Source organism: Staurois parvus, unplaced genomic scaffold (assembly GCF_062004578.1).
Source record: "Staurois parvus isolate SC_StPar_1 unplaced genomic scaffold, SC_StPar_1.0 ptg000199l, whole genome shotgun sequence".
NCBI lineage: Eukaryota > Metazoa > Chordata > Amphibia > Anura > Ranidae > Staurois > Staurois parvus.
In genome coordinates this window covers 2,295,085-2,318,372 of record NW_028317995.1, presented here as the reverse complement: position 1 = coordinate 2,318,372, position 23,288 = coordinate 2,295,085, and the positions used below count along the sequence as shown (strand labels likewise).

General features: G+C 43.1%; 1 protein-coding gene across 1 annotated transcript in view; it reads right to left on the bottom strand.

Annotated features, from left to right (window-relative positions):
* The window catches only part of LOC149461514 (uncharacterized), a 144,097-nt gene extending 122,971 nt beyond the window's left edge, over nucleotides 1-21,126 (bottom strand). Inside the window, exons 1-2 of the mRNA XM_089678226.1 lie at nucleotides 21,033-21,126; nucleotides 17,966-18,138 (exon numbers count right to left, since the gene is read on the bottom strand). Of these exons, the coding sequence (XP_089534352.1) occupies nucleotides 17,966-18,138; nucleotides 21,033-21,126 (267 nt within the window). The remainder of the gene's footprint in view (nucleotides 1-17,965; nucleotides 18,139-21,032) is intronic.
* Nucleotides 21,127-23,288: the final 2,162 nt, after the last annotated feature.

Here is a 23,288-nt window from a genome sequence, read left to right as displayed (position 1 = left end):
GAATTTCTGTTTTTGACAAGAGATTGCTCTTGTTCCTTTTTCTGAGTAAAACTTTCTCTGGGGTAAATGATAAACATCCCAAGCAAGCATATGAGACATGACTATATTTCTAGTAGTAGCAACTATGTGACACAAGTTCAGAGGGCTGACAGTGATTTAGCCTCCACTAGCATATGTGTGAAGGCCATTGCTGCAGAGCGCCTGGATGAATTAGATTCCGTGCATCATCACTGTGAGAGTTGGCTGGATGATAAGATAAGCATTTTGACTCCAGCATGGCAAGCCATATGATACTAGAAAATGCTTGTGCAGCCTTGCACACTGTCAGCTTTTGTATTCACGTACACACTGCTACAAAAATGACACAGAACTAAGAAAAACGTAAATATACAATTATAATAATGAAGTGTTTAGAACAGCCTTTCTCAACCTTTTCAACACAGAGGAAGCCCTGAAATAACTTTCTGTTCTCAGGGAACACCTGCAAAAAATGACTATGTCTAAAACTCAAGGTACATAAGTGTGATGATCAGTGGGAAGAATGCTCCTTACACTTGTGTCATTGGGAAGGATTATCCCCTTATATATAGCTAAAAAGATCAATGGTGTCAGTAGAAATGTATCTGAGAGTCAGAAATTTCTCATTGGAACCCTAGCAACCTCTGGAGGAACCCTGGTTTTGAAACCCTGGTTCAGAGAAACAGCACAAAACAAGTGCAGTAAGGGCCTGTGTCGACACTCGACAGGCATTGGGTTTGTGCTTGGGTTTGTGTTTTATGTCAGTTTTGAGCCCCTTTTATCATCACTCAGAATTCACAGAGAAGTGTATTTAACCTGCAGTTGAACTGCATTTGACATCAGGTTTTGCATTCCCATAGACTTGTATTAGAAAGCAAAACCCATTGGATGCAAAAAAAATAAAAAAAAAACCCATCTACACAGGTCCTAATGCAGTCTTGCTGGTAGCAATGTGGGCTAGTACTACACCTTCTAGGGTAATGTATCCTTCAGCCTTCCATTTGAACAGGAGCTTAGCTGAAATTTATTAAGCCCCAAGGTCATTGTTAGCTACACCCCAATGTCTTACACAGTATAACAAACAGCATGCATGATAGCCTCCTTCAGCCAATGCCTACACCAACAAGATGTTCCCAGTAAAGTATTGACAGGGAAAAACTTGAGCTATGAATCCAGTAATGGCTCCCATCTCTGTTACCCTGTTACTACACAACAGTACTTGACCTGGCCCGGCTATGCAAATTAGGAATTAGAAATAAAACAATATAGTAGTTGGCAGCACTAGGGTTGTTGGTTGGAATACCAACCACGGCACTACCTGCACAGAGTTTGCATGTTCTCCCTGTGCAGGTTTCCTCTGGGTACTCTGGTCTCCTCCCAACCTTCAAAGACATGCTGGTAGGTTAATTGGCTCCTGTCTAAATTGACCCAAGTAGGTATATGTATGAATGTGAGTTAGGGACCTTAGATTGTAAGCTCCTTGAGGGTTAGGGACTGATGTGAATGTACACTATAAATGTAAAATGGTGCTTAAATTGACAGCGATGTATAAGTACCTGTAATAATAATATAGTAGTCATTGTTGACATCCATATACCCTGCTAAAAAAAACATTATTTTCTGGGGACTTTTTGTCCCCAATCTGCAAAAGTCATGGCTCATAAAGAGACAATGTACTATCATTGTAAGTATGTGTATGTATGAATGTGAGTTAGGGAGCTTAGATTGTAAGATCCTTGAGGGTTAGCGACTGATGTAAATTTACACTATATATGTAAAGTGGTGTTTAAATTGACAGCACTATAAAAGTACCTGTAATAATATTATAGTAGTCATGATTGATATCCATGCTTTTGACAGTGCTTAAAAGGAAATATGCCCTTACAAAAAAAAACAGTCATTTGCTGAATACTTTTTGTACTCAATCTGCAAAAGTCATGGCTCATAAAGAGACAATGTACTATCAGAAAGAAGACAGGTGATAGCAATCAAGATAAGTAAAAACTGTAACATGTACGAAAAAAACTATAAAAATAAACAAAAAAGTTTAAAAGACACCAGACACACACAATTAGGGTGCATTTAGGTACTTAAATGCCTAGTGTACAACAGCCTTTCTCAACCGGGGTGCCGCGGCACCCCAGGGTGCCACCAGGGGTCTTCGGGGGGGCCGTGGGGAGAATGGCTGTCACTTGAGCCCAAGCTCCAGATCCCCAGCTGCACTGTATGTCACCACTGAAAGCCATCACACCACTGAGCAAAGTGAAAGCAAAGGGAAGGGGAGTGTCTTCTGTGCTCTCTGCCTCCCCCCCTAGACTTCAGTACCCGGCTGTGTGATGGAAGCTATAAAATACTGTAATATTGTAAGGGCTGTATAGATGTGCCTGTGTGTGTGTATGTGTACGTGTGTGTGTATGTGTACGTGTGTGTGCGTATGTATGTGTGTGTACATGTGTGTGTGTATGTGTCTGTGTATACATGTGTATGTGTATGTGTGTGTGCTTATGTATGTGTGTGTACATATGTGTGTGTATGTGTGTGTCTCTGTATGTGTACGTGTGCGTGCATGTGTCTGTATGTGTGTGTTTGTTTTCATGTGTGTATGTATTTTACTTTTAATCTTGACCCCTGTGACGGGAGTGACTTTTGGGGGTGGGGGGACCTCTGTATCATCTCCCCAAATCATTATGTTTAACCCACCTTGTGCCTGTTTAGGGTACAGGGTGTACATGTGAATGTCCCAGTATTGTGCATTTGTGTGTTGTCCTTTGTCTAGGCCACATGGCTGTCCATTGTCTGTTTGCCATGTGCTACCCCCCATTGTGCTGTGCCTTGTTGGCCAGCCAACTATTATGGGATGTACTGTTTGTGTATTGGTGTGGGGGTTGGTCAACGTCCTATGCCATGTGCTTCATCCCATTGTTCTGTGTCTTGGTTGGATGGGGAGGGGTGATGATGTGTTTCCTGTCCCTGGTTGTCTTTCCCCGCCCTCTGTATATATCCTGTGTTTTGTGTTAAGTTAAAAAGAGTTGGCTTCCTGTATTAAGAAGAGCTGGGTGCTGTCTATTTCCTGAGGGATTTTAAGGGTGTGGTCCGTGGATGGTGTTCGGACAGGGGAAGCTGCGGTATAACGGAATATACCCAAGTGCGGTCGGGTACCGGTTCCATTACAACCCCCTATTCCTGTCCTTTCAGAACTGCTTTTTTAGGACTTGTTCATAATAGCAGCAAGAACTGCATTTGACAGGTGGTAAAGAGGCAATATGTTGCCTCCTCACCACCTGGTTTAACCGCGTAAAAAGCAGCATCACCACACCACAACTGCGTGCAATTCGCACACAGTTGCGGGGTGGTTGTAGTTCAACTCCATTTATCTGGAGGTATACTTCCAGCTGCGGCAACAGCAAGTGTATCCCCCCCACTGCTGTTTCTGCAGCTAAAGGAAGAGCAGTTGGGGGTGGTAAAAACAGCTCAATTATGTGGTTTTACTGCCCTCCAACCTCACAGGTGAACAGGCCCTTGGTTCACATCTGTGTGGCTGTGAGTAGGGCAGCCCATTCATTTCAATGGGCTGCCTTACCCACAGAAATGCAGGGAAAGTCATCCCTGAACCTTAGTTTTAAAATTGCACCACACCAAAAACACCTCACATTTGCAAATGTATGGAGATACCCCTAAAGAGCAGAACATTTGTCTGCGTGTTAGGCATGAGCGCGACTTTGCGTGCGTTCCGCGACACACAGTAACGCGAACCAAGCCTTGAACAGGGGTGCCTCCTAACTAAAAATACTTTTTAAGGGCTTCGTGACTGGAAAAAGGTTGAGATATACTGGTGTACAACATGTATTTGATATATTAACATACAGGCAGAAGAACAATCTTAGTTCCAACGTTCAGGTTTAAGTCTTAAATAAAGAACAGTAAATGTTTTTGCATTGTCATGTACAATTGTGGGTCTTGTAGTTGTAGTGTATTTGCAGTATTGTAGTATGATCTTTACTAAAAATTCAGAACTAATATACATTTGCACAAATATTTGTGCAAAATAAAAAAAAATGACACTACCATCTTTTCAATATATAGGTCATTTGATTTCAGAAAATACATAGTTTTGGAGGTCTTTTTTGAATGTTCAAGTCAATAAGGTCTCTATGTTCAGTGGTGTGTACCTAGTTAATACATGTTTACCAAAATAAATTAACAACAAACTGATTAAATTGTAGATCCACAAAACACATGTATATGTGAGTGATATATTCCCGAACACAAATGCTTAAGTGCACTCTTCACACAGAATGCCTTAATTGCTGAAAGAAATCATTGATCACAAACTTATTAGACTGTGCGTTCACATAAACACATATACAGTACTTGTAATTTAAATGTTCCCCAACACAAATGCTGAAACGAATTAATAATAAATTAATTAGATTGTGCTTTCAAATAAATGCATGTACAATCTAATCCTCTCTCCTTTTAGGCTATGCTTGGCCTAATAATTTCTTTAAACCACCTCAAGGTGTGTTAGTAAGTGCTGGTTGAACAGGGTGTGTAATCTTCAGGTGTGCAGAGAAATCCCCAAACAATTCAGCAGCATCTCTATGGGTAGCACTATAAGTGGAAGCTCATCTGAGGATTTGAAAATAAGATTGAGAAAAAAGGAAAGAGTGATGACCGCCTACGCCAGCCAAGCCACCATGATGGACTCTGTTACTGCTGGAGAGAGGTGTGAAGAGCAGAATGGTAGTTTTGAACACTTTGTAGTTATGGGCCTCACTGGTGTCACCTGGACAGATGAACAGATCCAATGGCACTGACATTGGTACCTGACTGGAAACAAATTGTGGTGGGCCGAAAAGTTGACCAGACAGTCTCTTGCACTTATGCTTTAAGAAATCCTGACAGGCGTGCAAAGGAATAGCCTACAGGTACCAGGGAATCTTAAAGCTCAGTTTACACAGCCAAGCATGCCAACAAAAAAAAATCCAGAAAGTTCCGATCCCATAGCGTTGGATTCAGAAGTATTAGCTACTGCTCCCATTTCACCCTCAGGGTTCCCATTGCCTAATTCTTCACCAGTATTGGAAGGCTTACATCATTTACATTTACATCATATACAATCATTTTACTTGTGGGACTTTACATGAGGAATGACATATAACTAAATTGTGCATTATCGATTTATTCAACAATACATGGCGTTTTTGTTACATACATCAGAGGGTTAGAAATAACATGTTGGTTCTTATATCCGACATGCATCAACATAAAATATACAATTCTTAAAACCGTAATCCATAGAATATAATGAACGCATTCAATAATAAAAAAGAAAATGCACCATATAACTCAACACATTTTCTGAATATTATCTTCACTTCCACAGGAAGCTACATAATAACAAAATTTCAAATTATATTATAATACTCTCCTGTAATAAGAGGGAGGTCAATGCTATTTCAACTGTTATCATTGCAGAATAAGAGGGTACTTAAAACCCAGCTTGATAACTGGTATAAAAACACTGGTGAAACACCTCTTACTGACAACCACCAAAGGGTGTCTGACCCAGGAGCTGTGGAAGGGGCCCATGACACCCCAACAGGACAACCAGATGTGGCACATAGTAATGTATGGATAAAGTCCCATAGCATTGGGTTCAGAAGTACTAGTGTCAGGCTCCGCCCAACTTGATCTCTAGTGGTCCACAGAACGGGATTCCCCAGGGCGCGGAGTCTAAGTCCCAGTCTGCCTTTTCACCAGCGCCCCAGATGGTGGGGATGGACTTGATGCACGACTGGAACCAGGTTGCAACCCCTGGGTGCACCCAACTATGGTAGAGGGTCCCGCTGAGGGTATGTGCCCGGGATGAGCCTGCTGTAAAGGGGATGACAGGTCCAGGTCTGAGCGGGCTGGATGGATGACTGCCAGTGAGCGTTACCAAGCAGCAGACAAAAGAGTAGTCAGGTCACACGCCAGGTTCCGTAACAGAGGATCCAAATAGTAGTAACGACAGGCAAAGAATAGTCAGGAACGAGCCGGGGTCAGAGCAGGAGAGGGTCAGCATAAATCAGAACAGGCAGAGTTTGGCAACAAGGAAACGTACTAGCAGGAACACGGGAACAAGAACAAGACCTTGCGGCAATTTGGAGATGCACAGGGCAGGTTTAAATAGGGCGCCCTGTGTTCTAATTGGTGCGGCCGCAATCGCTAGTGCGCATGCGCGGCCGTTGCCGCGATCTCTGTGTTCGCCAGCTAGGAAGAATCGGCGATCTGCGCATGCGCGCAATGCTGAGCGGCCGGGATCCCTGACAACTAGCTACTGCTCCCATTCCAGCCTCAGGGTTCCCCCCTGCCTCATTCTTCACCAGTATGGGAAGGATAATAGAAATAGGAAGGATAATAGAAATCCTAGATGGGGAACTCAGCAGCATCCAACAATTATGAATATCACAAGTTGAGGTTCTACTGTGGAAAAGAGACTTGGATAGATCAAGTGGCCAATGCTGCCGAAAAGTTGTCAGTCGCTGCCACAATCAAGAGACAGAGAATAATTGAGAGTCTGAAAACTCCTGCTTCTGATGTTGTTCAGAAAAGAAAAAGCCAGGCTATATTCCTACTGAATGTCTAAAAGTCTTGCTGGTGATTTATGGGAGAGTGGAAGACAATTCCAAACTGGTTTACATGTTTTCACATACAGTACCTAACAAATTGAAGGAGACAAGTTGTCCGCCTATGCTAAAACTTTGAACCAAAGACTAGAATGAGCCTTTAACCTACTCTAAATTAATTAAAGATTGTTCAAGAAGAAGAGACGCTGTGTAAGGCCATGAAAGCTGCCCTTGCGGAAAGCTGCTGAAGGCAGAAGTAGGAACTAGAGGTGCAGTGGAGATCAAGTTCAAAGTAGCCACTTTAAAGACAGATTTCTAAGATGATGGAGCTGATGCAGTAGTCAACCAGGTTTGCCACACCTGTGGAGGAGAATGTGTCAAGACCTACTCACTGAAAAGCCATCCAGATCAGTAGTTTGCTATAAATGCGGGGGCATGGTCATTACCACTGTGACTGTCCCAGCCTAGCAAGGCCACAGAGATTACACTCCAAGCCAATGGAACACTTCAGAGGCAATTGGGTGACCAACTAAGGCAGCTTGCTCCAGTTCCCAGATTCAAAACAAAGGGTTGGTAAGGCCGAAACCTTTGTGTAGGTCCCCATGTAAAGCCTTGATTAGAATGCCCAAATTACCCTCAGACTCAGGTCTCAGATCGCGGAAGATCAGTGCACACCAAACCCAAAACAGTTAGCCTAGACGGCAATAGAAAGGCCAGCAGATCAAAAGAGGGGTTTGAGCTCAAGCAGCAGAACAAGTCATCTCAGCTCCTCCAAGCAAGTTCCCTCACAAGCTGGTGGGTCCTTCTCCTACAGTGCCTGTTTAAGTGGAAAGTGTATACAAAAAAGCTCTTCTGGACTTTGGGGCTCAAGTGACTTTAATCTACCGCAACTTCTATGACAAACACTTGAAGAACATTCCCCTGTGAAAGTTATAAAATCTCAAAATCTGGTGTATAGGCACTAAAAGCACCTCTATGATGGGTACCTTCTATGATGATAGGGCAAGTGAACCTAGCTATATCCCTCACACTACATGACATGGTGGAGAAAGCCACAGAAGAGTTGTCGGAGGACCAGTTCTATCCAAAGAACTCCCCTATGATGCCTGAATGGAAAGAACAGGCCATAGCACAATATCTTAATTGGCAGAAAGTGTTCTTCGAAAACGAGTTTGATGTGGGATGTGCAAAGAGTGTCTGCAACAGAAGAAAGCATTCTGAAAAAGGTCACGGTGTATCCCACTGCCAGACCTAGATGGCATCAGAACAGATTATGGAGTTGGAGAGGATGAGAGTAATACAGGAATCCAGAAGTCCCTATGCTTCTCCCATTGTGGTGTTGAGAAAAATGAATCAATGTGCATTGACCATCGCACCATCAACAAAAGAACCATCCCAGAATGCAATGTCTGTTGGGGGCCAAATGGGCCAAATGGTTCAGGGTATTGGACTTGAGGAGCAGATACTATCAGATCCCCATGCACCCTGACAATTGGGAGAAATCATCTTTCATGTGTCCAGTGGGGTTCTTTGAATTTAATCAGATGCTACAAGGTGTAACAGAACCCTGCAACATTTCAGCGTTTGATGGAGCAAACTGTTGGCAACAGGAACCTTATTAAAGTGTTGGTGTACCTGGAAGACATAATCGTTTTGGATGGACTTTAGAAGAGCATGAGAAACATTTGGAGAAAGTTTTGAAGCGACTCTATGAAGAAGGGGTTGAAATTGTCTCTTAAGAAGTGCCAGTTCTATCAGCCATTGTTCATTTACCTTGAGCATGTTGTCTCTGCTGAGGAAGTGGAGAATGACCCAAAGAAGTTGGAAGCAGTCACCACCTGGCCCAAGCCCCAAAAGGTAAATGAGCTTAGATAATTTCTGGGGTTCTTTTCTTACTACAGGAGATTCATGGAAGGATTCTCAAAGATAGCCCAACCCCTCACTGAGCTCCTGTGGCAAGGAGACGAGAACTTCCTGAACATGCATAGAAGGAGAATTGTCTGACCAATGGGAACAAGTCTTTCTTCAGTTGAAATAGAGTTTTACCAATGCACCAGTTTTGGTTTATGCTGACCCTGCCAAGCTGTAAGAGCTACACGTTAACTCCAGTAGAGAAGGACTAGATGGTGTGTTGTATCAAAACATGTCAGATGTCTGAGAAATGCATGACTAACAAATGATGCAGTGATTTGCATGTTCATGAGGGAAATAAGTACAGTATTTGATCCCCTTCACAAAACATGACTTAGTACTTGATGGCAAATCCCTTGTTGGCAATCACAGAGGTCAGACGTTTCCTGTAGTTGGCCCCCAGGTTTGCACACATCTCAGGAGGGATTTTGGCCCACTCCTCTTGGCAGATCCTCTCCAAGTCATTAAGGTTTGGTGGTTGACGTTTGGCAACTCAAACTTTCAGCTCCCTCCACAGATTTTCAATCAAATTAAGGTCTAGGCCACTCCAGGACCTTATTATGCTTCTTCTTGAGCCACTCCTTTGTTGCCCTGGCCGTGTGTTTTGGGTCATTGTCATACTGGAACACCCATCCACAACCCATTTTCAATGCCCTGGCTAAGGAAAGAAGGTTCTCACCCAAGATTTAATGGTATATTGCCCCGTCCATCATCCCTTTGATGAGGTGCAGTTGTCCTGTCCCCATAGAAAAAAAACACCCCCAAAGCAGAATGTTTCCACCACCATGTTTGATGGTTGGGATGGTTTTCTTGGGGTCATAGGCAGCATTCCTCCTCCTCCAAACACAGCGAGTTGAGTTGATGCCAAAGAGCTTGATTTTGGTCTCATCTGACCACAACACTTTCAACCAGTCCTCCTCTGCATCATTCAGATGTTCAGTGGCAAACTTCAGATGGGCCTGGACATGTGCTTTCTTGAGCAGAGGGACCTTGCGGGCACTGCAGGATTTCAATCCTTGTCGGCGTAATGTGTTACCAATTATTTTCTTGGTGACTGTGGTCCCAGCTGCCTGGAGATCATTGACAAGATCCTCACGTGTAGTTCTGGGATGAGTCCTCACTGTTCTCATGATGATTGACACTCCGTGAGGTGAGATCTTGCATGGTGCACCAGACCTAGGGAGACTAACAATTGTTTTGTGTTTCTTCCATTTGCGAATGATTGCACCAACTGTTGTCACCTCTTCACCAAGCTGCTTGGCGATAGTTTGGTAGCCCAGTCCAGCCTTGTGTAGGTCTACAATCTTGTCCCTGACATCCTTGGACAGCTCTTTGGTCTTTGCCATGGTGGAGAGTTTGGAATCTGATTGCTTGCTCCTGTGGACAGGTGTCTTTTATACAGGTAACAAAATGAGATTAGCAGCACTCCCTTTAAAAGACTGCTTCTAATCTCAGCTTGTTACCTGTATGAAAGACACCTGGTATCCAGAAATCATGCTGAATGAAAAGGGATCAAATACTTTTTTCCATCATGAACATGCAAATCAGTGCATAATTTGTTAGACATGCATTTCTTTTGACTTTTTTGTTGCTATTCTGTCTCTCAGTGTTACAATACCATTCAATTTTTAGACTGATCATTTCTTTGTGAGTGGGCAAACATTCAAAATCAGCAGGGGATAAAATACTTATTTCCTTCACTGTATGCCATCCAGCCTGTTCTGTGTTAGGGGCATGCTGCATGACATCCTGTGACCCTTAACAGCGTACCAGATACCAGGTGATTGCTAGGATTTGTCATAGCGATCATATGATAACAGATGTAAACAAACTGTCATGAATGGATTTCCATTCATGAACAGCTTGCTTACGGTTGTGATCTGTGGCCACATGTACCATGTGATTAGCTGTAGCCAATCACAAATCACAACCATAAGGAAGCTGTTCATGAAAGTTACCCATTCATGACAGCTAAAACTATTGCTTATACAGTGATCATTATTGTATAAGCACTAGCAGTATAAAAAAAATCCATGATCACCCCCCCCCCCCCCCCACCCCTTCCCCAGAGTAGTAATATGTTACTATGGTGACACTGAGCTACTCTGATGAAAGTGTGTAAAGAAAGATTATTTATTTGCAGAAAAACACTTTTTTTTCAAAATGTTTGGACTTTTTCATTTATATAGCAAAAAAATAAGAATCTCAGTGGTGAAAAAATACCACCAAAATAAAGTTTTATATGTCTCAAACAATGCTAAAAAATTCATATGGGTACAGTGTTGCATTACCCCGCAATTGTCATTCAAAGTGTGATAGCACTGAAAGCTGAAAATTGGCCTGGACAGAAAGGGGGTGAAAGTGTTCGGACCTGAAGTGGTTAAATACCACCAAAATAAATCTTTATTTACGTGAAAAAAATGATAGAAATTTCATTTGTGTACAGTGTTGCCTGACTGAGCAATTGCCAGTTAAAATGCAGTGCTGAATAGAAAAAACTGCTCTGGTCATGAAAAGGATAAAACCTTCAGGAAGGCAAGTCGTTAAGGAGACCACTTTGCAATGCTCGTCTATGGAGTGTCTTCAGTGCAAAGGGCAGCCATCTTGTCTGGGTCCGATTCCATCCTGGAGGTGATTGGTAGATGCAACAGAGCAAGGAGAAGTGGGTCTGCAGGCTGAGAGGAAAGAGGAGGACTGTCTTGGTGAAAACAAATGTGGGTAAAAATACTGGACTGCTGACTGAATAGAACTCTGCCATAGAGTATCACAATCATGACAGACTACTCATCGCATGGTCCGAGGTGTAATTTGGATGCCTGGTATGGTCAGACTGTAAAAGAGAGCACTCCCACCACTTGGAAGGAAAAGAGGGACAGTCTCAGCAGGATTCGGAGCACTTGTTTGGGACCCAGAAGAGGTTGACCTTGCAAAAGTTAATCTATTGTCTGCTGAGAACTGTTGTGCTGTCTTTGTTGAGACAAAGTATATGCCACTGACAGGGGTGCTTAAAATGGTCAGCTTTTATTAATTCAAGTAAAACCTTTATCCTAAATGGAAAAAAAAAAACTGTTGATGTACATAGTTCCATAGTTACATAATCAGTCTGGCTGAAAAAAAAGACAAAGGTCCATCCAGTTCAACCACAGGAAAAAAAAAAAAAGTTATAATCCTATACCCACAGTTGATCCAGAGGAAGGCAAAAAAAAAAACCAGCAAAGCACAATCCAATTTGCTCCTGCATGGGAAAAAATTCCCTCCTGATCCCCCGAGAGGCAATCAGATATTCCCTGGATCAACTTTACCTATAAATGTTAGTATCCAGTTATATTCTGTGTCTCTAGGAAAGAATCCAGGACTTTCTTAAAGCAATCCACTGAGCTGGCCAGAACCAACTTTTGAGGGAGTCTATTCCACATTTTCACAGCTCTTACTGTGAAGAAACCTTTCCATGTTTGGAGATTAAATTTCTTTTCCTCCAGACGTAGAGTGCCCCCTTGTCCTCTGTGATGACCTCAGGGTGAATAACTCTACACCGAGTTCACTAACTGTGTTTAAAGTGTTAGCTGGAGTATGGCTACAATTTGTCAGTGAATCTAAATCTGCTAGTACATCTAACACTCCCCAGACTGACAAAGTTGCTGTCCAAAGTTGCCCCTGTGCTCCTTCATCCAGAGTAGGGGCAATTTAATACAGGAGGTGCGTTACTGGCTAGATCACAAGGTGAAAACAGAGGGAAAAAAACCTAAAAAAAAAAAGAAAACTAATGCAGCAACCACATCTAAAGTTTGCTGCAATATATTACAATTTTGGTTTTGGGCTTTATTCTGAGTGTTTGGGTGTAGCAGGTGTCTCTAACTGCTGCAAATCAGCATAATCTTGGGAGGGAAAGGGTTGCTCACTGTTTAATTGTATCAAATGCACAGATTCTTGTTGAGATATGCTGTTATGTTTGTATATGGACAGCAAGATAGGTGTTTTTGCAGAGCAGGAAACAAACATTCTGTCACAACACAGCAATTCCAGCAGTAGGGATAACCCCAAAACAATCCTTGCAGTACCCCAAAAATAAGACGGAGAAACTTCATTGCATGCACAGCTATCCAAACTCTAGAGAGATTTTCTTCTAGTGAGCGAGAACAGACACAGGAGAATAATGCCAGAGGCTATAAATATTTGGAGAGGGACAAGTGATCTCTCTTTTCTCCTCAGGCTCTGGCCTGGGATGGGTGTGTGAGAAGTAGCTGTGATTATGCCTGAAGCTAGAGGCCTGTACATGTGCTTGGAGCATAAGAAGTCTGCCTGCGCAGTGTGTCCTGGTGCCTGAGGCTCTGTGATCTGGGAGCCTAGCTGAGAACAGGAAAAGAACAGATCAGATGTCTAAAATGACGTAACAGAGGTTACTCTAACCCCTGGTTCACATCTCTGCAGCCGTGCGGGACGCGTTTTGCATGGGCACGAGAGTCCATTCATTTGAATGGACTCCCATGCCCATGACATGCAAAGAAAAAGTCCCTGCACTTCTTCAGAAAATGCAGCTCGCATGGGAACCTCGGTTCCCAGTACGGTTCTGTTTTCCAGTGTGGGCGGCGTGCCATTAGAACTAATGGCACCCGCCCGCGGGTCCGCAATTCTCTGTGCAGGTGGTGCAGCTGCACGTATTTTTGTGCGGATCCGCAGCAGCACCACCCGCACAGATGTGAACCTAGGGTAACACATAAGGTCCTGGGTGAAGAACTCCTTGACAGCCTGGAAAAGCATCAAGATGGGATCATTGAGAATACTTCTGTTGCTACTGGTAAGATCTGATTGCTAATGGCAAACGCTGCTACTAAGAAGGTACAGGTTACTGGAATAAGCTGAAAAGCTCTTTTCTGTACTGGTGTCTTTTCTTTCTTGATGTTGAGTCTGCAGGCCATTAATGGGTGTTCTGAACTTCCTACCCTTCTCTCCCTGGAGTTTTAGTGTGAGCAATAAATTCCTTTTTGTTTGTATACCCTGTCTCTGGGGGTTACCATCATGCCTCCAGAGGTCAGGGAGGTGCTACATATTTTTTGTGAAAATGTTTCTTAGTGTTTTTTCTGCCTCCGTGTAATATCCTCTGTGAGCTCCAGAACCCCTTCACTTCTGTTTGCTTGGAACAAGCAGTGAGTGTTAGTTGTGGTCATGTGTATTGCTCTATGCACTCTAGAAATCCCATAGTCCCTAGTCCATCTCAGGAGCAAGCTAGAGAGGATGGCTATGTATATATATGCAGTAGGACCATGGAGAACAAACGTAGCCCTCGTCTAATAGCTAGTCAGATCACAACAGCAACAAAAAAGGAATTTGGTGATTTGGAGGCCCAAGAGCAATAGAATGGACTTTTAAAGGTTAACAATACATACTTGAATACAATGTTTTTAAACCAGAGTTTAGTGTCACTTTAATGATAGACCATAGTTCTACTTTAAATGCAACAGCGAAAAATTTGGTGGGTAAAACAGCACTTTACAAAGAAAGACAATGGATAGATACAGTATACTGTACATACTGTAGGTAACTAGAAAGATAAAAATGAACAAGATAGATAGATACACAATATTGCCAAAAGTATTGGGGCGCCTGCCTTTTCACACACATGAACTTTAATGGCATCCTAGTCCATAGGGTTCAGTATTGAGTTGGCCCACCCTTTGCAGCTATAACAGCTTCAACTCTTCTGGGAAGGCTGTCCACAAGTTTTAGGAGTGTATCTATGGGAATGTTTGACCATTCTTCCAGAAGCATATTTGTGAGGCCAGGCACTGATGTCGGACGAGAAGGCCTGGCTCGCAATCTTCGCTCTAATTCATCCCAAAGGTGTTCTATCAGGTTGAGATCAGGACTCTCTGCAGGCCAGTCAAGCTCTTCCACCCCAGACTCCCTCATCCATGTTTTTATGGACCTTGCTTTGTGCACTGGTGCGCAGTCATGTTGGAACACGAAGGGGCCATCCCCAAACTGTTCCCACAAAGCTGGAAGCATGAAATTGTTCAAAATGTTTTTGGTATGCTGACACCTTAAGAGTTCCCTTTACTGGAACTAAGGGGCCAAGCCCAACCCCTGAAAAACAACCCCACACCATAATCCCCTCTCCACCAAACTTTACATTTGTCACAATGCAGTCAGACAAGTACAGTTCTCCTGGCAACCACCAAACCCAGAAACGTCCATCGGATTGCCAGACAGAGAAGCGTGATTCATCACTCCAGAGAACACGTCTCCACTGCTCTACTGTCCAGTGGCGGCATGCTTTACACTACTGCATCTGACACTTTGCATTGCACTTGGTGATGTAAGGCTTGGATGCAGCTACTTGGCAATGGAAACCCATTCAATGAAGCTCTCTACGCTCTGTTGTTGTGCTAATCTGAAGTCCACACAAAGTTGGCGACTTCTGCGCACTGTGTGCCTCAGCATGTGCTGAACCCACTCTGTCATTTTACGTGGCCTACCACTTAGTCGCTGAGTTGCTGTTGTTCCCAGTAGCTTCCACTTTGTTATAATACCACTAACAGTTTACCGTGGAATATTTAGTAGCAAGGAAATTTCACGGATGGACCTATTGCACAGGTGGCAACCTATCACAGAACCACACTTGAATTCACTGAGCTCCTGAGAGCAACCCATTCTTTCACAAATGTTTGTAGAAGCAGTCTGCATGCCTAGGTGCTTGATTTTATACCCCCCAGAACAAAGACACATAAACGCAGTGTGCATCTAGTGCTCATGGATCCTCAATCCAGAAGGAAATAAAGCTGGTCCGGTTACAGGAAAAGTGGATCCCTCCTCTATGGATGCAGCAACAGATCCTCCTCTTCCCAGTTAGGTGTAGGATTCCAAGATCAGGGTTCTGCAAGCAAAAAGCTCCTCAAGGGAGTTTAGGGAAGGACACCCATAGTGTAGTAGATTATAAAAAAGCAGCTTTATTAGAGTAAAAGTAGCATCCAATTCAAAGTAGGCAGGTATCATCAAGATGTGTCAGCAAGACAAACTAACCCTGACACTCTGAATGATGGCCGCCGGGCCTCCACGTGGCTCCGGCGGCGTAGCGTCTCGACATCCAGGCTCCACCTTATGCGTTACGTGCGCACGCACATCTTCAGAGGTATGGAACCATGGTATGAATTGGATGCTACTTTTACTCTAATAAAGCTGCTTTTTTATAATCTACTACACTATGGGTGTCCTTCCCTAAACTCCCTTGAGGAGCTTTTTGCTTGCAGAACCCTGATCTTGGAATCCTACACCTAACTGGGAAGAGGAGGATCTGTTGCTGCATCCATAGAGGAGGGATCCACTTTTCCTGTAACCGGACCAGCTTTATTTCCTTCTGGATTGAGGATCCATGAGCACTAGATGCACACTGCGTTTATGTGTCTTTGTTCTGGTGAGTGCGTTTTTCAGCCGTTTCCACACGGATCACCAACTTTGAATCCTCACTTGTCACTGGACACGTTCTATTGACTAAGACTTTAAGTGGACTCATATCTGTTTTACTATCACTACTCATAGCGCTGCACTATTTTTATGTTATTCTATTTTAAGTATATATCGGTTGCTTAGAGTGCTTAGCCGCTTTCAGGACTAGCGCTCACTGTTTTTTTCCCTGCTTGATTTTATACACCTGTGGCCATGGAGGTGATTGGAACACGTGAGTCCTCCCTCACCCACATCTTTAATCTCTCCCTCTCCTCTGGCACTTTCCCCTCCCCTCTGAAACATGCACACATCACCCCCATACTTAAAAAGCCCTCCCTGGACCCCAATGACCCGAACAACCTCAGACCCATCTCCCTGCTCCCATTTACATCTAAACTCCTCGAGCGCCTAATCTACACCCGCCTAAGCTCTCACCTCAACGACAACAACCTCCTCGATCCCCTACAGTCCAGCTTCCGTCCCCTACACTCCACCGAAACTGCCTTACTCAAACTCTCCAACGACCTGCTAACCGCCAAAGCTAATGGCCACTATTCAGTGCTCCTACTCCTTGACCTCTCTGCGGCCTTCGACACAGTCGACCAGCCCCTCCTCCTCAAAAAACTACACTCCCTCGGCCTCAGAGATTCTGCTCTCTCTCATCCTACCTGTCACAACGCTCTTTCAGCGTTACCTATAATGCTACCACCTCCCCCTCACTCCCCCTCTCTGTTGGGGTCCCTCAAGGCTCTATCCTCGGGCCCCTTCTCTTCTCCATCTACACCTCCTCCCTTCGCCAACTCATACACTCTCATGGCTTCAACTACCACCTCTATGCCGACGACACACAAATCTATCTCTCAACCCCCCACCTCACCCCCTCGGTCTCCGCCCGAATCACACACCTACTGAGCGACATATCAGACTGGATGTCGCTCCACTTCCTTAAACTGAACCTCTCCAAAACCGAGTTTCTTGTCTTGCCCCCCAGCCCGGACACCACCCCCCATTGACTTCTCCGTCACATCCAACAACGCCACCATCAAACCCGCCCCGCAGGCTAGAGTACTTGGTGTCATTCTGGACTCCAACCTATCCTTCCAGCCCCAAGTCCAATCTTTAACAAACTCGTGCAGACTCCACCTCCGCAACATCGCCAATATACGCACGTTCCTAACCCCAGAAACCACTAAACAGCTCATACACTCCCTCATCATATCACGACTCGACTACTGCAACTCCCTCCTCACTGGCCTGCCTCGCCGCTGGCTATCCCCGCTTCAGTCGATCCTGAATACGGCTGCCAGACTAATTCACCAACTGTTCCATCTCCGCCACCCCCCTTTGCCAATCCCTCCACTGGCTTCCGATTGCGCAACGGATCAAATTCAAAATCCTAACACTGACGTACAAAGCTGTCCACCATACTGCCCCGTACTACATCACTGACCTAATATCCAAGTACTGCCCAGCACGCACACTCCGCTCCTCACAAGACCTCCTTCTCTCTAGTTCCCTGGTCTCCTCCTCCCATGCCCGCCTCCAGGACTTCTCCAGGGTGTCACCCATCCTCTGGAACTCCCTGCCCCAACCCATCAAATTATCACCTACTCTCCTCTCCTTTAGGCGCACCCTGAAAACCCATCTCTTCAGGGAAGCCTACCCCACCTCCTGCTAACCTGCCGACCTCCTCCACTCTTCCTACCACTCCATCCCCCACAGCTATCTCCTCCTGTACCACTATCCCCTCCCTCCTAGATTGTAAGCTCGAAAGAGCAGGGCCCTCAATCCCCTCATGTTTTGCATTGTATTGGTATTGTTCTGTCACATGTTCTGTTCCCCCTTTGTAATGTACAGCGCTGAGCAAACCATTGGCGCTTTATAAATACTGTATAATAATATTAATAATTTGGAGGGGTGTCCCAATACGTTTGGCAATATAGTATAGATAGATAAATAGATTTTGTTCAAAATAAAACTCTTACTTGCTGATCACAACAGGATGTGCCCTCACTCTCATCTGGGAGATCATACTCACAGTCCTCTTCTGAATAAAGTAGCGGAGAACAGCCATTTCCAGGAGAACACCAATCTGGCCTTGTCTTTTTGGTGCTGCTATCTGAGTGGTGACTCTTGACACAGTCTAGAATGCTCTTATCTGCATGTTAAAATGGGGGAATAAATATTAAGAGAATGTCAAACACTAGACAAGACAGAAAAGCTATGTCCTAGTTGAATAGTGAAGAAGAGATGAATAGCTGTGTATGCTACTTTCTTTGCAAGCATTTGTTGCTTTATAGATTTTTTTTTTTCACTTTCTATTAGGGAATATTCAGTGTTTTTTTTTCCCAATAGAAGACTTATTTTTAAATTTTTTCACTTTAAAGTTTTAATCTAGCAGAGTTCTTCACTAAAGGCACTTAGCTAATATCTAAAGGCTGCATAGCACAATTAATTTAAATGTTAGCTACCCTAAAATCTTCACTAGTAATAGCATTTTGTTTGCTTGTACATTGTGAATGTTATTCACAGCCCTTTTACAGAAAATAATGCAGTGAATTTATCAAAACTGCAGCAGACAGAATCTGGAGAAGCTGTGAACAGTAACTAATCAGCTTGTTCAGTTGAAGTGACAATAAAGTCTAATATTTTTTATATAAAACAGATACAAATAACATTACATACAAATAATTTTGCAGTATTTGTTTTTCAATAAATTTCCTCCACTGCGATTACTTTTTAAAGTGGAACTTTACTCATATCAACTTGATAAAAAATAAAGTTCTTTAGCAAGGAACAGTAATAATTATGTTAGCAACATTAGTGTGTGCTATAAATTGCCTCCAGCATTGTTCCTGTTTCTTCTTGTTGTAGGCTGCCATTTTGCTGAAGCACAGATCCCCTGAGCAGTAGTAAATCTTTAGGCTGCCAGCAGATCGGCCTCTACAAATTCTGCACAATGCCAAAAAATAGAGAGCAAGTGTGCATGTGCAGAGCAGAGGGAGACAGTGTATTACTGGATTTTAAGCAGTATAGGCACTTATTTTTAATGTTTTACATAGCTATACCTGCAAAAGGGGCAAGCCTGAAGTGATCTAGCAGGACCTAATCTTATGAGTAACCTCTCATGCTCCCTGTGTGTGCAGCGCTTGCTGTGGCTGCATATAGAATTGTACGAGGGGCATTCAAGTCAAACCGGGACTTTTAATTTTACAGGTATAAAAAGCAATGTTACAATGGCAGTACTACACGCAGTAGTAGGTGGCAAGTGTGCCATTTTATTGATAGGCAGCGCAAATTGTGTGGTGATGAAGTTTCTTGTGAACGAAGGTGTACAACCCATGGATATCTACAGAAGACTTTAAGCACAGTATGGTGAGGAGACGCAGTAAGACATTTGAATGATGTAAACATTTAAAAAATGGCTGTACGTCAGTGAGTGGTGATCCCAGCCGAGATATTTCCCAGCCCACAGCAGTCATTCCTGTGAACATTCACTCTGGAATAAAAATTAGCATCAAAGCAGTGGAACCATGCAGACTCACCACCACCAAAAAAAGATTGAACAATTGTATCTGCAGATAAAGTGATGGCAAGTGTTTTGTCGGACAAATGTGGCGTTATTCATATGGATTTTCTACCCCATGGTGCTACTATCAACAGTGAATATTACTGTCATGTTGTTAGTGATGTGCATACGCGCCTACGGAAAAAACTACCTTGTTTGATCACAAAGGGCGTCCTGTTTCTCCAAGACAAAGCACGAGCTCATACTGCCCACATGCTCATTACAGCAACTCGGCTGGGAGTTATTGCCACATCCCCCTTACAGCCTGGACCTCGCTCCGAGTGATTCCACCTATTTGGACCCCTAAAAGAGTTCCTTGGAGGTCAGAATTTCAGCACTTATGACAAAGTGAAGTAGATTATCCTAGGATGGTTCAGGCGTGCTAACAAATCTTTCTATGCTGAACCTTTCCATGCATTAGTTAAATGTTGGGATAAGTGTATAAATGTAGCAGGGGAGTATGTTGAAAAATAAATGCAGTTTCCACTCCTTGAAATTTGTTCTTTTATTATATAAATTCAAAAGTCCCAGTTTGACTTATGCCCCTCTTAATACAAGGTGGAAGTGCATATGTATAGGGGAATGTAGGTGACTCTTTAGGTCCTGGGACACAGTGGACAGACGTAGAACAGGGAGTGTGCTAGAGCAGCCAGTTGAAAAACTTGAAAAGTAAACTCAGAGGAAATTTATTGAAAAGAGATAATACATATAAGTAAAGTTGTGTTTTATTTAAAAAAAGACTTTATTTTCCAATAGTTTTTATTGAAAATTTTTCAAGTTACAAATAGTGCAAAAGACAAATGTCATGTTATAACAGAAAATGTCGACCAACACATAAGAACACCTGCTTTAACAAACAACAGACATATCTTAGGAAAACAGAAGATCTGTGCGAAATCACCTAGGTAGGTCAAATAGAAACTACCAAGCATTGAGTCCACCAGATATGAGAGTCATTGGTTGTAGCTTCATGAATCACACAGAACGAGCGTTAAGGAAAACATGACAGAAGTTGTATAACGAGCACAAAATAGGCTCAACTAGCCCCAGAAAACAAAGGAATAAACAAGGTGACAGTAAAAAGTAAGAAAAAGAAGTAAGTGAGAACAAGGAAAGAAGAGGGTCAAATCAGGAAATATCAAGGCACAGAAATGTATTGAATCCATGGGTCCCATGTTTTATCAAATTTGGCAGTATTGTTGTGTAGCATATAGGCGAGTCTGTCGTTAATCATTATCCAATTCAATTTGTTCCTAACATATTCAAGTGGAATAATTGATCTCTTCCAATATTTAGCTATAGTGATTCTTGCTGCTAGCAGCATATAGGTAAGCAATTTAAGGGATTTTTGTTGGCACTGTAATTGGAAATTTATGGAAGAGAGCCGTCTCTGGGGTCCTGCGAACATTTAACTCCGTCACCGTATATAGAAGGTTAAATATGCGGATCCAAAATCTAGTAGCTATCGGACATCGCCACCAGACGTGGAACATAGAACCCCTCTGGCCGCAACGCTGAAAGTGCATTGGTGAAGCAAGAGGATGCATCTGCATAATCCAGGTTGGAACCAGGTACCATTGCAGTAATGTTTTATAATTTGCTTCAATTAAGGTGGTATTGATGGAAACTTTGGATAGTGCTAAGGCTATATCTTGCCAATCTGATACATCATAACTAATATTCATGTCCCGTTCCCATTGATCCATTTAGAGTAGTTTACAACTTGGATCAGTAAGAAGGGAATACACCATAGAAATACAGCCTCTAGAAAGATTATTACTCTGGTAAGAATGGGTGGGCCATCTAATAAAGTAATTTTTGAGTGGATGAAAGAGGTGATTTGATTAAATCTAAAGATTTCAGTGGGGGGGCATCTGTAAATTTTCTTTAAGATGTTGAAGAGGGTAAACTCGGGCACCCCGGAGGTAGTCTCCTATCCACAGTAACCCCTTATTAATCCACCATTGAAATGGGACTGGAGCCAGGCCAAGCAAAAATTCAGGATTACAAAAGACAGGGGCTAAAGGCATGTGCGAGGAAGCTAGGAATTTGTAGTGGCGTACCCTATCCCAGACCGACAACGAGAAAGATAAAGTGGGAAATAGTATAGGAGGGCGAGATCGATTAGGGAGCCAGAGTAGGGAACCAACCTCCAAAGGATGACAGGAAAGTAGAAGCCCAGTGGGGGGTAGATCCCTTAGTGGTAGTATAGTCCAATTGTGCAATTTGGGCGGCTTGAAAATATGCATGAAGATTAGGGAGGCCAATCACACCATGTGATTTTAAAGCATATAGTGTTTTCTGATTCATCCCGGGCCTTCTATTGTTCCAAACAAAACAGAGCACTTTGGCCTGTAGGTATTGTAGCTCACGTCTCAGAAATGGTAAGGTTCTAGAAAATTTAGTAGTCAAGGCAAAAATGTCATTTTAATAGAGTTGATCCTCCCAAACCAAGATATAGAGTAAGCAGCCCGACAATGAAGATCCTCCTTAAGGTGTTTGAAAAGAGGGGGTAAAGGGTATCAATTGAAGCTATCAAGTTAATCCCTAAATTGGGCAAAGAGCTGTGGGCCCATTGAAAGTCAAACATAGTCCTAAGCTGTTATTCCGAGGAAGAGGGTAACGAATAATTAAGGGCTGTTGTTTTTTGAGAATTTAAAGAGAGCCCAGAAAGTTCAGAGAAATGGTGCAAAAGAGATAATAGATTAGGTATGGTAGTCAGAGGGGAGGTAACATACATCAGGACATCATCAGCAAATAAAGCGCATTTATGTTCCTGATGACTGCAGTGGACCCCATGAATTCCAGGATGAGAGCAGATCACCATAGCTAAGGGTCCTATAGCCATTGCAAAAAGTAGTGGGGAGAATTAACAACCTTGTCTAGTGCCACGTCGACTTGGGAACACAGGGGATCTGCAGCCTCTAATGGACACTTGAGCTGAGGGAGTGTTGTATAATGACTGAAGTATGGTAAGGAATGTAGGACCAAATCCAAAAGCTTGCAAAATAGTAAACAAATAATCCCAGGTTAAGCTATCATAGGTTTTATGGCGGTCCAAAGAAAGAAGCAACAACTCCCGAGAGAGAGGAGCATCCCAATTAGACAGCAGAAATCAAAGCTATGGACCTACAAATCTGATCCGTTTGGTGACCATATATGAAACCCGATTGGTCTTTGTTAAAAAAATACTTTAATAGCACTTTAAGGTTTGAAAATAAAAAGACAGAAATTGGAGCTGCTCCAAATTCAGTTTGCTCTAGTTTTGATAAATTTCCCCCAATGTATTTTGTGACTAACATGTTCAAGCATTTAAGCAGCTGATAAAATACCTGTACTGAATAAGTATGGTAGCTGTTAGTGCTGACCTCTCCTTATGAAAATACTAGTTCTCTGGCTGTAATGCTGATCCTCTGGCTTCAGTACTACTGTTACTGAGCCAAAACAAGTATGCATATTAGGGGTTCTTCTGTTCTCGATATACGTATATGCTTTGTATTCCAGCTAAGTGTGTTTGAAAGTGTTAAAGCCAAATCTAGGAAATTTTCTCTTTGCAGTGGGGCTACAAGGAATAACTGCTTGGTCTAGGGGGCACAGAAAAAAATATTTACTTAACCAATTCTTTGTGCTGCTAGACCAGTTCCTGCAGCATTTTCCCCCACACGATCCAGTAGTCTAAGGTCCTGACATCACCAAGACCAATGCAGAATCCATAGCCCTGTATTGGACATAGTGATACA